The sequence below is a fragment of the Oncorhynchus gorbuscha genome, linkage group LG03 (genome assembly GCF_021184085.1).
Source record: "Oncorhynchus gorbuscha isolate QuinsamMale2020 ecotype Even-year linkage group LG03, OgorEven_v1.0, whole genome shotgun sequence".
Lineage (NCBI taxonomy): Eukaryota > Metazoa > Chordata > Actinopteri > Salmoniformes > Salmonidae > Oncorhynchus > Oncorhynchus gorbuscha.
Window position 1 is genome coordinate 77,955,555 of NC_060175.1, and position 16,999 is coordinate 77,972,553.

The 16,999-nt window shown below is 41.8% G+C and overlaps 1 protein-coding gene across 2 annotated transcripts in view; it reads left to right on the forward strand.

The window, feature by feature from the left end:
• Positions 1-6,851: 6,851 nt before the first annotated feature.
• LOC124031957 (plexin A3) overlaps positions 6,852-16,999 on the forward strand; it is a 148,808-nt gene continuing 138,660 nt past the window's right edge. For both annotated transcript variants that reach the window (XM_046343817.1, XM_046343818.1), the window contains exons 1-2: positions 6,852-7,027; positions 13,215-14,483. In XM_046343817.1, coding sequence (XP_046199773.1) covers positions 13,302-14,483 — 1,182 coding nt within the window. In that variant the 5' untranslated portion in view covers positions 6,852-7,027; positions 13,215-13,301. The remainder of the gene's footprint in view (positions 7,028-13,214; positions 14,484-16,999) is intronic.

Below are 16,999 nucleotides of genomic sequence, written 5' to 3' on the forward strand. Positions count from 1 at the left end.
TATGATTGAATAAAGACGGATGTGTATCTGCCTACAAAAATAACTCATTTGTTTGATTGTTGCATTCCTGTAGCCACTGGGAGGCAGTGGTGGCTTCCAAGGGGTAGAGTGCAGTTCAAGGCAGGCTCTCAGGCTGACTACAGCACTGAGTCATGTTAAAGCATGTGGAATTAACTTTGGCCATTAGATGTTTCCAGCCTCTGAAATTGCCAACATAATTTCTTATTTCAAAAGCTGAGTTTAAAGTATTAATGGTTTCTTAAATAATTCATTCACATTGAGGTTAATGAAGTTTAACTGCAGAAATCATAGGTCCCTCAACATAACAATATATCTGTGTAACACTCAAGAAGTGCCTTTCTCTAATACACTCTGGCCCCGCTCCAACCCCACGAGAAGACAGGACCCATAGGGGACTACTGCTTCTGAACTGCTCTCTTGCAAAAGTCTGATAATAATGTATGCAATCTAATTAATAAGGGTACTTCCAGGGAGAACCTGACATCATCATAAAGGACAGACACCACCTAGACTATTTTATTCTATGAAATGGTAAATGAATATTACAGAACTGGACTAAGATCATATCCAGTACTAAAGAGACCATGTGCCATAGGCCTGTATGTAAAATGCCAATACCGTTCTGGTTTCCATTTCGTATCTGGCATGTTATCATTGTCCCATGATAACACAGACCTGCTTTGTAGACTGATAACAGAATATTCTGTACATTTATGAATCTCTGCTCATTGAATAAGAAAATAACTGTAATTAGATTGATAGAATGAGTTACTGTGTGTCCTCAGTGCATCTCCAGACATAGCAACCTTTCTGGAGGAATCCATTGAACTTTGCTATGACTGCTGAATAATACTTTTCTTATATTTAGAAACTTCATTGGTGCAGTGTATTTTTGTAGTTCCCAAGACCAAATAAATGTAAACAAACACATCTGGGAAGAACACCCCACACCAAATATGATTGGAGGGTGGCTCCAGTAAAGATGCTGAGGTCCCTGTGATGAGGGTTGTGTTTTCCTAAGGAAACCACATGGACATTTCATCTGCTCTGGAGGTTCATGGTCTTGCATTTCCCCTGCTCACATCTCCCGGCTTTCAGCAGGGCACCATCCTCCGAAAGCACAGTGTGGTCGAGGAACTGAGGAGGAAGGGCTGTGTTCCTCAAGTGGCTTCAATTAGAGACAGTCACAATTACAGAGGGAGGGAGTACACGTGGCCAAACCTGCCATGCTCACACTCCAATTGGATTACAGGGACAGGGAAAGGGAGGCTACCAATGCGAGCCAGGCTGCTTGGTCATTCCTAACCCACCCAACCCAAACCAAGGGTTATTTTAGGAACTTTCTGGTTTTTGTATCTGGACTGGTCCAATTCCAATCCCATCAACTCAATGAGTGTGATTCAACCTAGAATACCATACTATCTAATGAAATGTTTTGTATTATATGGTTCCACTTCCCAGGCCTCATGAAGGCCCACATACACTGAGTATACAAAGAATTAAGGACACCTGCTCTTTCCATGACAGACTGACCAGGTGAATCCAGAGGAAAGCTGTGATCCTTTATTGATGTCACTAGTTAAATCCATTTCAATCAATGTAGATGAAGGGAAGGAGACATGGATTGTGTATATGTGCCATTCAGAGGGTGAATGGGCAAGATTTTTTTTTTTCAGTGCCTTTGAACAGGGTATGTTAGTAGCTGACAAACTCTCTGGTTTGTGTCAAGAACTGCAACGCTGCTGGGGTTTTCACGCTCAACAGTTTCCCATGTCTATCAATAATGGTTCACCACTCAACGGACATCCAACCAACTTGACACAACTGTGGGAAGCATTGGAGTCAACATGAACCAGCATCCTGTGGAACGCTTTCGACACATTGTAGAGTCCATGCCCTGATGAATTGAGACTGTTCTGAGGGCAAAAAGTGTGTGTGTGTGTGGGGGGGGGGGGGGCAACTCAATATTAGGAAGGTGTTCTCAATGTTTGGTATACTCTGTACATTGACAAATATAAATGCATCCTATGCTATTAATTTAAACCACAACAAAGAAAAGTAGTTTGTGGAGATACCTAATGTACTTTAGCTGAATTTGTGTTTAGTGCAGTGGGGGATTGCAGGTGTCATTTCTCCTAAACAGGCTATTACTGGCCACATGATTTGAATAAGTGGATTGCTTTGCTACTGACTGGTGGTTGACATCAAACCTCATCACTGGTGAATGACAGACGACATCATTGATAGGTTATGACTCCCACACACAAGGTGCATATTGCAGAATCAGAATAGCATTGCATTAATTATTTATTATATAGTTAGGCTGTTCAGGGCAAATGGTACACTAAAAGAATTGTACAGCGCATTCGGAAAGTATTCAGACCGCTTGACTTTTTTCACATTTTACTACGTCACAGCCTTATTCTACAATGGATTCAATTGTTTTTCCCCTCATCAATCTACACACAATACCCAATAATGACAAAGCAAAAACTTGTTACACAATTATACAAATCTAAAACTGAAATATATAATTTACATAAGTATTCAGACCCTTTACTCAGTACTTTGTTGAAGCACCTCTGGCAGCGATTACAGCCTTGAGTCTTCTTGGGATTGACGCTACAAGCTTTGTACACCTGTACTTGGGGAGTTTCTCCCAGTCTTCTCTGCATATCCTCTCAAGCTCTGTCTGGTGGGATGGGGAGCGTTGCTGTTCATCGCACAGACAGGAATAAGAATATAGAAATATATGGACGAGTAATGTCAAAGCAGCATAGAATAAGATACAGTAGAATAGTATAGGATACAGTATATACACACAGTTGAAGTCGGAAGTTTACATACACTTAGGTTGGAGGCATTAAAACTTGTTTTTCAACCACTCCACACATTTCTTGTTAACCCACTATAGTTTTGGCAAGTCGGTTAGGACATCTACTTCGTGCATGACACAAGAACGTTTTTCAACAATTATTTACAGACAGATTATTTCACTTATAATTCACTGTATCACAATTCCAGTTGGTCAGAAGTTCACATACACTAAGTTGACTGTGTCTTTAAACAGCTTGGAAAAGTCCAGAAAATGATATTATGGCTTTAGAAGCTTCTGATAGGCTAATTGACATCATTTGAGTCAATTGAAGGTATACCTGTGGATTTATATCAAGGCCTACCTTCAAACTCAGTGCCTCTTTGCTTGACATAATGGGAGAATCAAAAGAAATCAGTCAAGACCTCAGAAAATAAATTGTAGACCTCCACAAGTCTGGTTCATCCTTGGGAGCAACTTCCAAATGCCTGAAGGTACCACGTTCATCTGTATAAAACAACAATATGCAAGTATAAACACCATGGGACCATGCGGCCGTCCTACCGCTCAGGAAAGAGACTTGTTCTGTCTCTTAGAGATGAACATACTTTGGTGCGAAAAGTGCAAATCAATCCCAGAACAGCAAAGGACCTTGTGAAGATGCTGGAAGAAACAGGTACAAAAGTATCTATATCCACAGTAAAAACGATTCCTATATCGACATAACCTGAAAGGCCGCTCAGCAAGGAAGAAGGTCCTGCTCCAAAACCGCCATAAAAAAGCCAGACTACGGTTTGCAACTGCACATGGGGAGAAAGATTGTACTTTTTGGAGAAATGTCCTCTGGTCTGATGAAACAAAAATAGAACTGTTTGGCCATAATGACCATCGTTATGTTTGGAGGAAAAATGGGGAGGCTTGCAAGCCGATGAACACCATCCCAACCATGAAGCACGAGGGTGGCAGCATCATGTTGTGGGGGTGCTTTGCTGCAGGAGGGACTGGTGCATTTCACAAAATAGATGGCATCATGAGGCAGGAAAATTACGTAGATATATTGAAGCAACATCTCAAGACATCAGTCGGGAAGTTAAAGCTTGGTCGCAAATGGGTCTTCCAAATGAACAATGACCCCAAGCATACTTCCAAATGGCTTAAGGACAACAAAGTCAAGGTATTGGAGTGGCCATCACAAGGCCCTGACCTCATTCCCATAAAAAATGTGTGGGCAGAACTGGAAAAGCGTGTGTGAGCAAGAAGGCCTACAAACCTGGCTCAGTTACAACAGCTCTGTCAGGTGGAATGGGCCAAAATTCACACAACTTATTGTGGGAAGCTTGTGGAAGGCTACCCGAAACGTTTGACCCAAGTTATAAGATTTAAAGAAAGTGCTACCAAATACTAATTGAATATATATAAACTTCTGACCCACTGGGAATGTGATGAAAGAAATTAAAGCTGAAATAAATCATTCTCTTGTTACGGTCATCGTTGCATGGAGAAGTGGACCAAAGCGCAGCATGGTAAGTGTTCATGATTTATTAATAGAACACTGAATAACAAAGAGCATGAACAAAACCGAAACAGTTCTGTCTGGTGCAGACACAAAAACAGAAAACAACAACCCACAAAACACAGGTGGGAAAAGGCTACCTAAGTATGGTTCTCAATCAGAGACGACGATAGACAGCTGCCCCTGATTGAGAACCACACCCGGCCAAACACACAGAAATAGAAAACATAGAATGCCCACCCCAACTCACGCCCTGACCAAACCAAAATAGAGACATAAAAAGGATCTCTAAGGTCAGGGTGTGATATCTCTCTACTATTATTCTGACATTTCACATTCTTAAAATAAAGTGGTGATCCTAACTGACCTAAAACAGGGAATTTTTACTAGGATTAAATGTCTGGAATTGTGAAAAATTGAGTTTAAATGTTTTTGGCTAAGGTGTATGTAAACTTCCGACTTCAACTGTATGAGATGGGTAACACAAGATATGTAGACATTATTCAAGTGACTAGTATTCCATTTATTTAAGTGGCCAATGATTTGAAGTCTGTAAGTAGGCAGCAGCCTCCCTGTGCTATTGATGGCTGTTTAACAGTCTGATGGCCTTGAGATAGAAGCTGTTTTTCACTCTCTCTGTCCCAGGTTTGATGCAGATGTACTGACATCGCCTTCTGGATGGTAGCCGGGTGAACAGGAAGTGGCTCGGGTGGTTGTTGTCCTTGATGATCTTTTTGACCTTCCTGTGACATCGGGTGCTGTAGGTGTCCTGGAGGGCTGTTAGTTTCCCCCCCGGTGATGTGTTGTGCAGACTGCACCACCCTATGGAGAGCCCTGAGGTTGTGGGCGGTGCAGTTGCCATACCAGGCAGTGATACATCCTGACAAGATGCTCTCAATTGTACATCTGTAAAAGTTTGTGAGTTTTTTTGTGACAAGCTAAATCTATTCAGCCTCCTGAGGTTGAAGAGGCTCTGTTGCGCCTTCGTCACCACACTGCCTGTGTGGTTGGACCATTTCAGTTTGTCCGTGATGTGTACGCCCGAGGAACATAAAACTTTCCACCTTCTCCACTACTGTCCCGTTGATGTGGATAGGGGGCTGCTCCCTCTGCCGTTTCCTGAAGTCCACGATCATCTCCTTTGTTTTGTTGATGTTGAGTGAGAGGTTGTTTTCCTGAAACCACACTCCGAGAGCTTCGTTGTTGTTGGTAATCAAACCTACTACTGTTGTGTCGTCTGCAAACTTGATGATTGAGTTGGAGGCATGCATGGCCACGCAGTCATGGGTGGACAGGGAGTACAGGACGGGGCTGAGCACGCACCCTTGTGGGGCCTCAGTGTTGAGGATCAGCAAACTGAAGATATTGTTTCCTTCCTTCACCACCTGGGGGCGGCCCGTCAGGAAGTCCAGGACCCAATTGCATAGGGCAGGGTTGAGACCCAGGGCCTCAAACTTAATGATGAGCTTGGAGGGTACTATGGTGTTGAATTCTGAGCTGTAGTCAATGAACATCATTCTTACATAGGTATTCCTCTTGTCCAGATGGGATAGGGCAGTGTGATGGCGATTGCATCGCCTGTGGACCTATTGGGGCGGTAAGCAAATGTAAGTGAGTCTAGGGTGACAAGTAAGGTAGAGGTGATATGATCCTTGACTACTCTAACAAAGCATCCATTGAAGGTTTTAGGTAAACTGTCTGGGGGGTATGAGTATTAGTAGATGAAAGTGCATAACTGGTATACATTAATGTCATAAATAGACAAGGTATTGAGTGTCTTAAACAAAGGTGCTGATGGAACCAGGTAGTTACAGGAAATAACCATTGGGTTTATGAAATTGTAAAATACTTTTTTTCTTCTTCATCTGTAATTTAAATATTTAACTTAACAGTTATAAATGTTTATAAACAACACATTGTCCGGTTCCAAGAGAACTGTATAAAAAATATTGATCGGTTACTCTACAGAGTTAAAATGACTGATAATATGAGTTACATTTTCATTTAGTTGAAGCACAGAAAGTCCCTCAAAGTCATAACCTGGAGACAGTCACAGATCAGGCCTAACAGTTATTTCCACGTGAGAGAGTTTAGACTAATTTATCTGCAACATATGTATCATTCATTCATGTATCTCGTCGTCATATTGTAGCAAACATCTCCACCCGCCTTGGAAATCCAGCCTTCTCCCTAACATCTGGGACTGGGTTTGGTAGAAAAATACTAAATTATGGGCAAGCCTGTTCCAAATAGGGTACTGGGATAGATTTACGCACATGCCAAATGTGATCATATATGATTCTAATACATAGAGACCAAAAGTAAAAAAAAACGGTGTATTGTAATTAAATAGATGTAATAGTTCATAGGTAACTCAGTGTAGCAATCGTATTTGTTCTTATTCGATGGTTTATCGAACAACAGTGAGTTTCAAACCCCTTGTGGAAAGTGGTACGTTCCATAAAGGGATTGCTACCCAAGCCTTTCTCCTCCTGAAGAAAGCGAGACCATTCCTAATGGTTAGAGACTGTCATGCGATTCAACCAGTGAATTCCCTGCTGGTTTATTTCGAGGATTTTGCACAGAATTAATGAACAAATAAGTATAGGCCTATGTGATAACCGCGGGAAAAAGAACTGTACGTGGTTGTGGATGTAACTGTTGCACTTTAAATACAGGTAGGTCCATGAGCCCTCATTGCAGATCTCATCTCACGATGCCGATGCTGGTGAGAAAGAGTAACGTTAACATTTGATTCCGAAGCATGTTTTTTTTGAAACCATGACGGGGCTTTATATGGCTTTTAGAACACCATGCCGTTTGTATCTTGAATGTGATTATAACATATCCATAAGCAATAGTCACTAGGACTGCATGTTTTAGTTTTATCATGCCTTTTGAAAGGATTGCGTGCGGGCTTTGCCTGGATGTGTAGCATAGTGTGTGATGCAAGGAGACGCCGCCGTTCCATTCAGAACAAAGGGGGCGTTAAAAACATGATTTATCTGATTGAAAAACAGATCAATTTGCCTTACATTTCATTGAAATTAACATGGCAACACCCTGGTCTTCATACATAGTTAATTTTCTTATTTACAAAACGACACATTAATTATTATCCAACATCTGCAAATATCTGATAACATCATGGGTAGGTTATTTTCCTAGAGAGTTGATTAAACGAAAACAGTAGGCTATTATATAGGTTGAATGTTAACATTAAGGTTTCATTTGTCAGATTAATGTTATCAAATTGGGAATCTGTGCTTTTTATGTGACTACAATAGTCTTCCAAGCAGGACCTGCCAATTGGATTAACCTGGCTGCCACACGAACAGGGTGTATTCGTCTTCGGGTTGTTTTCACACAGGTTACTACTGCCTGATACATCTGTAACAGCTCCTGTGATATTTTGTCACGTGACTTCGCATTTGTTATCAGAAAATGTGGACGCGAATTAGAAACACATTACCTTCTGTGAATAACTATAATCTCATAGGCTACCCATTGCCTCAAATGTCCTTCTCAATTAGTAAGACAATGGATTTCTTCACAATGCAATTTCAAATCCCTATGAAATATTGACGGTTTTCACAAGGGAGGACACTGCAGACGATACAATGTGTATTTTAACAATTAAAATTATAGCCACTGTTGACGAAAATGATGTTGAAACCATAGGTTATAGGGAGGTTGCAATTAATGCAGGGCCAACGCAAGGGCCACCCTGTTCATGTGCCACAAATATTTGTAATGTCAGCACAGCAGAATAATGCCAGTTTTTAGACTAATCCAGACAATATGAGATTATAAGGAAAGAAACTAATGGAGGGACCGGCCTTCACCCTTCTTTCACCCTCACTTTACCCTCCCTGTATTAATGAGTTTGAATGAAACTGTTAGTGCTTTAGCCTATTCCTTTAAGCTACAGCTAACACTCATAAATGGGAAAATTGGTGGTGAAATAAATGCTATGGAACACCTAATAAACTAATTTGCATACCTCAAAACCTATTGGCTCATCTATATCAGAGAGCAGATATGGTCAACCAGTTCAGACATGCGATCTTGAAATCACCAAAGCAAGATTCTATCCTGTATTTGTCATTGTATACAAGGGGCATTAGAGTTTCATGATATCATTGGCCGAGTAAGGTCCAGGCTTAGTTGGCAAGGAGAGTCACAGACATTGGTTATAGCTTCTGTCTGCAAGCCGTTTCTCAGTTTAATATCACCCTCTCCATGGTCTGCTCCTGCTCTGCCATGGAGGTAACACACTTAGCTTTTATCTTTAATGACAACTTTTGTTTTTCTTCTTCCTGGGCATTTCTTTCTCCCTCTTCCCAAAGGTAACAGCCAGGGAATGGCTTTAAAGGAAACACCCTATGTGGTTACAAATGATAGGCAACAAGTAGAGCAGAAACACATTGAGCAACCTCCAATAGATTGACCTAATAGTTACCTAATGTGTTATAGCCACACTCACAATGTGAACACCATGTGCTGAGGCTCATGCTCACATTAAGCTTTATCTTTGAAATTCTAATGGGGAAAGTAATGGTACCAATTTCTTAATTGTCTGACCAAAGACGAAAGGGAGCATCCTAATGGGAACACACACTGGTTTTGAATACCACTCTCTGCCTTTGCAGTGTATTAGCCTTGTTGTTCCTTAGTTTAGTTCATGGCACTGTGCAATAAGCTGTGCAATACGTTTGTTTCCTTTATGCAAGTGAGTGGTCTTTGGGGATTGGTTTGGGTTCATAATGAACAACATTGGGCCAGTGTCTCAGCCAGGATTCCTGTTCTCATTTCTGCTGTAATAGAGAGAGGATAGAGAGGGAACTACTGACCCTACAGGATGACAAACAGTACTAAAATAACAGAAAGAGGAAACAATCAGATGACTCTTTGACTTCCTTCGTTTGTCCCCTATGTGCTCCTTTATCCACTGATGTAATGGACTTAAACTCAACAAAACAAGAAACGTCCCTTTTTCAGGACCCTGTCTTTCAAAGATAATTCTTATAAATCCAAATAACTTCACAGATCTTCATTGTAAAGGGTTTAAACACTGTTTCTCATGCTTGTTCAATGAACCATGAACAATTAATGAACATGCACCTGTGGAACGGTCGTTAAGACACTAACAGCTTACAGACGGTAGGCAATTAAGGTCACAGTTATGAATCTTAGGACACCAAAAGAAAGATGACCAGGGTCCCTGCTCATCTGCGTGAACGTGCCTTAGGCATGCTGCAAGGAGGCATGAGTACTGCAGATGTGGCCAGGGCAATAAATTGCAATGTCCGTACTGTGAGACGCCAAAGACAGTGCTACAGGGAAACAGGAAGGACAGCTGATCGTCCTTGCAGTGGCAGACCACGTGTAACAACACCTGCACAGGATCTGTACATCCAAACATCACACCTGCGGGACAGGTACAGGATGGCAACAACAGCTGCCCGAGTTACACCAGGAACGCACAATCCCTTCATCAGTGCTCAGACTGTCCGCAATAGGCTGAGAGATGCTGGACCTAGGGCTTGTAGGCCTGTTGTAAGGCAGTTCCTCACCAGACATCACCGGCAACAACGTTGCCACAAACCCACCGTCGCTGGACCAGACAGGACTGGCAAAAAGTGCTCTTCACTGAAGAGTCGCGGTTTTGTCTCACTAGGGGTGATGGTTCGATTCGCGTTTATCGTCGAAGGAATGAGCGTTACACCGAGGCCTGTACTCTGGAGCTGAATCGATTTGGAGGTCTGGGGCGGTGTGTCACAGCATCATCGGACTGAGCTTGTTGTCATTGCAGGCAATCTCAAAATAAATGTATGCTGTATTTGTCCCAATACATATACATTTTTATGGCAAAAATATGACCTGATTATAAAAGGAAAGATCTTGGTGGTCCTATTCAATCCGACATTTAAGTCTTTTAGCAGACACACTTATCCAGAGCAATTAGGGTTAAGCGCCTTGCTCAAGGGCATATTGACAGATTTGTAACCTAGTCGGTTTGGGGATTGGAAACAGTGACCTTTCGGTTACAACACTCTTAACCACGAGGCTACCTTCCACCCTGCAGTAGTTTACTGTACGAAGTAAGAGGCCAACGTACACCTATGTGAACTTTTAAAAATTGAGTAGGGGTGAGTGCTTTTGAAATGAACCTCTCAAATAGATTCTTGGTATTAGTCATCTGTAGCCATGAGTGTACAGCATCTTTAATTTAGCAAAGAGAGCTATTTTTTTTATCAAGCTCTGTTGACCCTCATTAGAGAAGTACGAGTGAAGAGAGAGTGGTGTTTTCAGAGTCCTTGATTAAGTGAAATGGTGTTTGCACTGATTGCTTCTTTGAGTTCACGTTTCACAGACACTTCACAGACTCTTTCCATTCCTAACCATTCATCTAAAAACATGGCCTCCTCTAAAGGATATTGACCTTGATGGCAGGCAGCAGCAGCCAGTCAGTATTTAAGGATGATTCTGATGTTCTCATCCCCTCCATCCTTCATCTTATCCAACTACACTAGTAGATAGACGTTCAGGTAAATAATGGTATAATGGAGAAAGAGTGGAGTTGGGCTGTCTTGAGCCTTGGAATTGCACTACACATAACCTGAACTTGCTTGTTAATTTTTATTACGTATCAGAATAGTGCAATATTGGGTGCGATCTGTTCTTATAATGTCTTAGATGTCATGTCCTGAACAAAGCCATTGGTAGGTATTGAGTAATAAATAGCCTAGTGAATCTATAGCTTATTACATATCGCATCACAAACCCATAGGATATGTTCCACACTAGTAAGTCTTCAACTAAACCTAATCACTGTCAAATGAGCTTACTCTCGGGTGGCTAATAGTTACACGCACACACACACACACACACACACACACACACACTCTATCTCTCTCTCTCTCTGTCTTTCTCTCTCTCTCTCTCTCTCTCTCTCTCTCTCTCTCTGGTCTTATTTCCCACTGAGGTTTCATGTTATTTACAGTTGTTATTTAAGTCAATCATTGGAGTCTGCTTTTCAATTCAGCCGTAGCACCATCCCTGCTTTAGAATTCTGATATTCCAGGTCCTGATTTTCTGCTAGGGCATTCAGCTTTAAATGGCACCAGTGTTCCTCTCTCTTCTGTGGTAATGAAATCATTGTGACTGCTGCTCAATAGTATTCCGCAAGTCCGAAATTGTACTACAATACTGCATTGTATTACAATGGACAATGATTGGGGGTTTTGCGCTGAATTTAAAGGCAGCAAGTGGCCTCACCTATTCTGTTTCAGAACTTCGTGAGTGCTTTGTTGAGTCACAGACGTATAAGGGAAGGGTGCACCCGCTATCTTCAGAATTGCTCTTTTGCAGTAGATTTTTCCTATCTGCCCCTGAGCATGTTTGCATCGGATAGATATTTTGTATTCATTGAAACATTCTACCATTTGTTATGAAACTTAAAACACTCAGGGGCAGATTTTTCAAATAGTGGCTGCTAATGAGAAAGTGTTGCACTGATCTTTGCAGGGGGAATGATTCTATCCATTCTCTGTATTCATGAAGCATAGTCATTGTCATGAGGGTATGTATGGGTGGATGAAAGAGAAAAAAACATGGGAAAATCTCACTTTTCACACGAGACTATCACTAGGAGAGGTCTTGCAATGTCATTATTATCCATGCGTATCCATTTAGACCTGTGAGCACAAATAAATCATTTCTCACAATGAAGGTAATCAGTTTTGATAGAAGTGCTATTTTGGGGCGCATCTATTTGCGAAACAAAGGATTTGAAATCCCCAACTGTTGTCGAATGTGACATACAATGCATTAAAGGAGTAGGTAATGCTAGTGAGACACAATTATTTTCTGGAAAAACACTATTACATGGATGATTGGATTTGTGATGAGTTCCTGTTTTTTCATGCCCTCTCTGTAACTACTTCATGATGACTCATAATCAGTGAGGTCAGAGACATGTCTTCAAAGATGTTTACACTCACAGCAACCTAACAAAGCTACTGTTATTATTGTGAGTTAACATCAATATCAAAACTCACCAAACACTGTGGACACACTAAATGAGCTGACAACAGAGTATCGTGCACATCTCACCCAGAGAACAAAGTAGCGGTTAGTAAGAGCTGGAGGTGCTGTCTGTGTGCTACTAATACCTGAAACACCAAACTGCTGAGATATGTCAGATGGCTAAAGGCCCATTCTTCCTGTGTTCCAACTTCCTATCCCAGTCCTAGATCATTATCCCAGCACTCGAGTATTATCCTGTTGTCGGCTACTAATATATCGCAGCACAGACATCTTGGTGTAATTTACCCCTGTACATTTGTGTATCTTCTGTTGTCGTCACGTTCTCTTTTCTTAGTAGCGATACTTTCTAATTAACAAATGTGCTCTGGATTAGTGTTGGTGATGGCTGTAAAAGTTTATTAGCAATCCATTGAGTGAAGGGAGCGGGAGTGACAATCCCTGGCACCAGCAGAAGCCCTAGGATCAATACACTCCCCCAAACCTCCCTCACACACACAACTGTCTCAGTGGCTGACTCGCACATTTAGTCATTAATACCTCGAAATGGACTACAGTGAGGAGTCCACCAACTCCTTGAATGTGCTTTTTCTCACGCGAATTAATTTTTGGAGTGCCTGAAGCCCATTAAACTTTGAAGAGTGGATGCTATTTACTTGTGCATACAATCCATTGCCTGTTGTAATGTGCCTGCTTTTTTATTGTTCAGGCCTCATTTGTAACAGAGACTTTCGTCTCAATATGACTTCCCTGTTGAAATTAAGGTAATATCCTTTATCCTATCCTATCCTTACCTACATTTCTTTTTCATTTCAGACATGAACCACTGAAGCTGAGACGGACAAGGACTGCAATAAGCTCACGTGACGAGCTCTATTCTCCCATCACCAAAAGATCTCAATCATGACACCCAAATGGCTGGTTATTTTCCTTTTTCTACAATCTGGGACCGAAAATGCATTCCCTATGGCCCCGACCAAGCTTCCCCCTGAGACAGGCACCTACAGGGTCACAGACACAAGCCTCACTCATCTCACAGTGCACAGCCGGACGGGAGAGGTCTATGTGGGAGCAGTGAACCGGGTCTATAAGCTGTCTGCCAACCTAACAGAGCTGCGTTCACACATGACTGGCCCCGTGGATGACAACGCCAAATGTTACCCCCCTCCCAGCGTCCGAGCTTGTGCACATAAACTGGAGTCCTCTGACAACGTCAACAAGTTGCTGCTGGTTGATTACGCTGGCAACCGCCTGGTAGCATGTGGAAGCATCTGGCAGGGTGTGTGTCAGTTCCTGCGGCTGGAGGACCTCTTCAAGCTGGGAGAGCCCCACCACCGCAAGGAGCACTACCTCTCTGGAGCCAGGGAGGCTGACGGCATGGCAGGAGTGGTGGTTGACAGAACAGAAGGGAAGTGGAAAAATGAGAAGAAGGGAGCTAGCCGGCTGTTTATCGGGGCAGCCATCGATGGCAAGTCAGAGTATTTCCCTACCCTGTCCAGCCGTAAACTGGTCGCTGATGAAGAGAGTGTTAACATGTTCAGTCTGGTCTACCAGGACGAGTTTGTGTCCTCACAAATCAAGATACCCTCCGACACTCTGTCCCTCTACCCGGCGTTTGACATTTACTACGTGTATGGATTCTCCAGCCGTACTTACATCTATTTCCTGACGTTGCAGCTGGACACACAGCTCACCCAGATGGATGCCACAGGTGAAAAGTTCTTCACCTCCAAGATAGTGCGGATGTGTTCCAATGACACTGAGTTCTACTCTTACGTGGAGTTCCCCCTGGGTTGCACCAAGGATGGGGTGGAGTACCGGCTGGTCCAGTCTGCCTACAAGCACCGTCCAGGTCGGATGCTGGCCCAGGCCTTGGGGCTGTCTGAGGACGAGGATGTGCTGTTTGTGGTGTTCTCCCAGGGCCAGAAGAACCGGGCCAACCCGCCTCGGGAAACGGTCCTGTGTCTCTTTACCCTGCATCAGATCAACCTGGCCATGAGGGAGAGGATCAAGTCGTGCTACCGTGGGGAAGGCAAGCTGTCCCTGCCCTGGCTGCTCAACAAGGAGCTACCCTGCATCAACACGGTGAGTCATCACCATTTCTTTTTAGTAATTCCACTTCAAATGAAGTACTTCTATCCAGCCTCAGGCCCTAGCCCCAAAGGCAATATTCTGCTGGGTTTACTTGCATATTTCATCCATACCTCATTAACTTAAATAGCCCAAATGCCCTATAAATATATTGAAACATTTAAAGCCAGGCACCAGAGATTTTTGCATCTACTTATACATTTTGAGATTTTGGGTTGTTTTGGTACTTTAATATGAGTACTATATGAGTTCAAAAAGTAAATGTCAAAATGTCAAAAACTTAACCGACATTAACATTTCATTAATTTTAAGCACTTTTAAATGGACATACATCCATCATTTCAAGAGCTCTCTACATTGAATCACACATACTTGTAAAGCCCATTTAATAGAGAATGTTAGAAACAGGAGTATATACAGTACTAACTTACTTTTAAGAGATAGTGATTGGGTCAAAATAGGCGTTTGGCGATTGGTAGGCTAAATTCAGTGTACTTGCCTTTAACTGCCATTTCCCGAAAGTTAGACTCTTCCCACACGCCAACAGATTTTTCTCAGCTTCAGAAGCATCTACATTCAGCGAAGTTTTGTGGTTATCCTTACATATATTCTCCATATATTCAACATTTTCTTGAAACAATTTGCCAGAAATGCCTTTTACATACGTCTTTAGTATTTTAGCTAGAAATAATAAAAAATGCCATATCAATAATTTGGGCTAAGTAAGTCCTGTCCTGGAGATGTCTTAACCAAAATATTAAGGCTGTATTTATCCCGTGTCCCCAAAAATGTATTTGTGTTATATGCAAATATGCTCAAATGTGATGAGATATCACCTCATTTGCAAGATTTTATGCAATATTTCAGAATTGTAATCAGGGGAAACAAAAAAAAATCAGATCGTTTCATTCTGAACAGAACCATCTTTTATTTTTCCCCCAATGTTCTGACCAGCAAAATAAAGTTTTGAACCGGTTTCGAAACCAAAAAAAAGTCACGGTATGGATCGTTCCTTTCTGTTCCTTTTTAAACTTCTGAAATATACATTTTTATTTATTTTACATTTAGCTCGACATTCAATTATTTCTAGGGATGCACAATATATCGGTGAACATATCGGAATCGGCCGATATTAGCTAAAAATGCCAACATCTAGTCTAGTTTAACGGCAATGTGAAAAACCGATGTCAAAGCTGACGTGCATACCTATATAACGTATGTACATGACTTAATGACACCACTTAAAATTTTGCGCTACACGTGGAACACAGCATTCCTAAGCTAGCCCACAATGTCTGCGGTGTGGCTCGATCAGTCAACAAGTCGAGCAGTCACTTGAAAGAGTAAGAACATTTCAGCGAGACAACTCGAAGGCGAAATCCATTAACTTCAAGATAATGTAATTCATTGCCCCTGACAATCAACCGTTCTCTGTCGTGGGTGATGTTGGCTTTCGCGACTGGTCAAGCACTGCTACACACTAACATTACCAAGTGCGCTATTGTTCAGATGTTGCCCTACCGGAGTTACACAGGAGTGGCGTCACTGCTATTAGCTTCACGACATACTATGGAACACCGTTTGGGTCTTTGCGTGTCAAAAAAGATCCATGTCAAATAACACTATTTGACAATAACACTATTTGACGAGTTAAATAAGCTTTTACTATGACACGTCAAATAACACAGTTCTATTATAGAATGTTGTGTGTTCTGAATTTGCAAGTGCAAGCCAAGCGCCACCACTACTATCAGTAGCACTGTCAAAACTGTACAAAAAAGTCTGCAAACAAGCAAACACCGGCCACGAACGATATGTTTACAATGCCACGTTGGTAATAAAGCATTATTTTGTCGACCGCAACTTCTGGGGTAGCTAGCTAGCTTTAGCTTGGTACCTAGATAGCACCAATACAACCAGCCTGAAAACAATGACCAGTAGAAATTTTCACTTGATTTAGGAATCCTTGTGAGTAAGTATTAGCTAGGTAGCCACTTGTTTTTTGCCAATTGAAATTGAACTTCAGTTCATGAAAATAAATAGCTAGCCAGTTACTTAACCCTGTTGCCCAAAGCTAACCTAATAAGCAGCTAGCTAGCTTCATCTGGCTAGTGAAGCTCGACCTAACTGGGTTATGTGTTGAGCCACAATAAGGATTAGGCACAATTGTGGAATTTGCTGTTTGCTTTCAAAATAAAAGTACCTCTTTGAGTGATGCAGAAGGATACAATTGGTGGAATCATGCCATATTTAGACTAGATAATATTAAACAAGGTTGGAATGTGAAGCAATGACATAGGGTATCAGTCTATTCGGTGACACATACAGAACACAATTGTGAAGAGTTTACGCAAATATTAGTGTTGTAGCTCTTATCGCGGGACTGTGACTGTGAAATCACCTCCCCATTCAGCCTATTGTGTGTATTGACATTCATATTGCACTGTACAGCTTTACATAAGGATTGTGGATCAATGAAATGGGGTAACAGTCTACTTAATACCCAATAT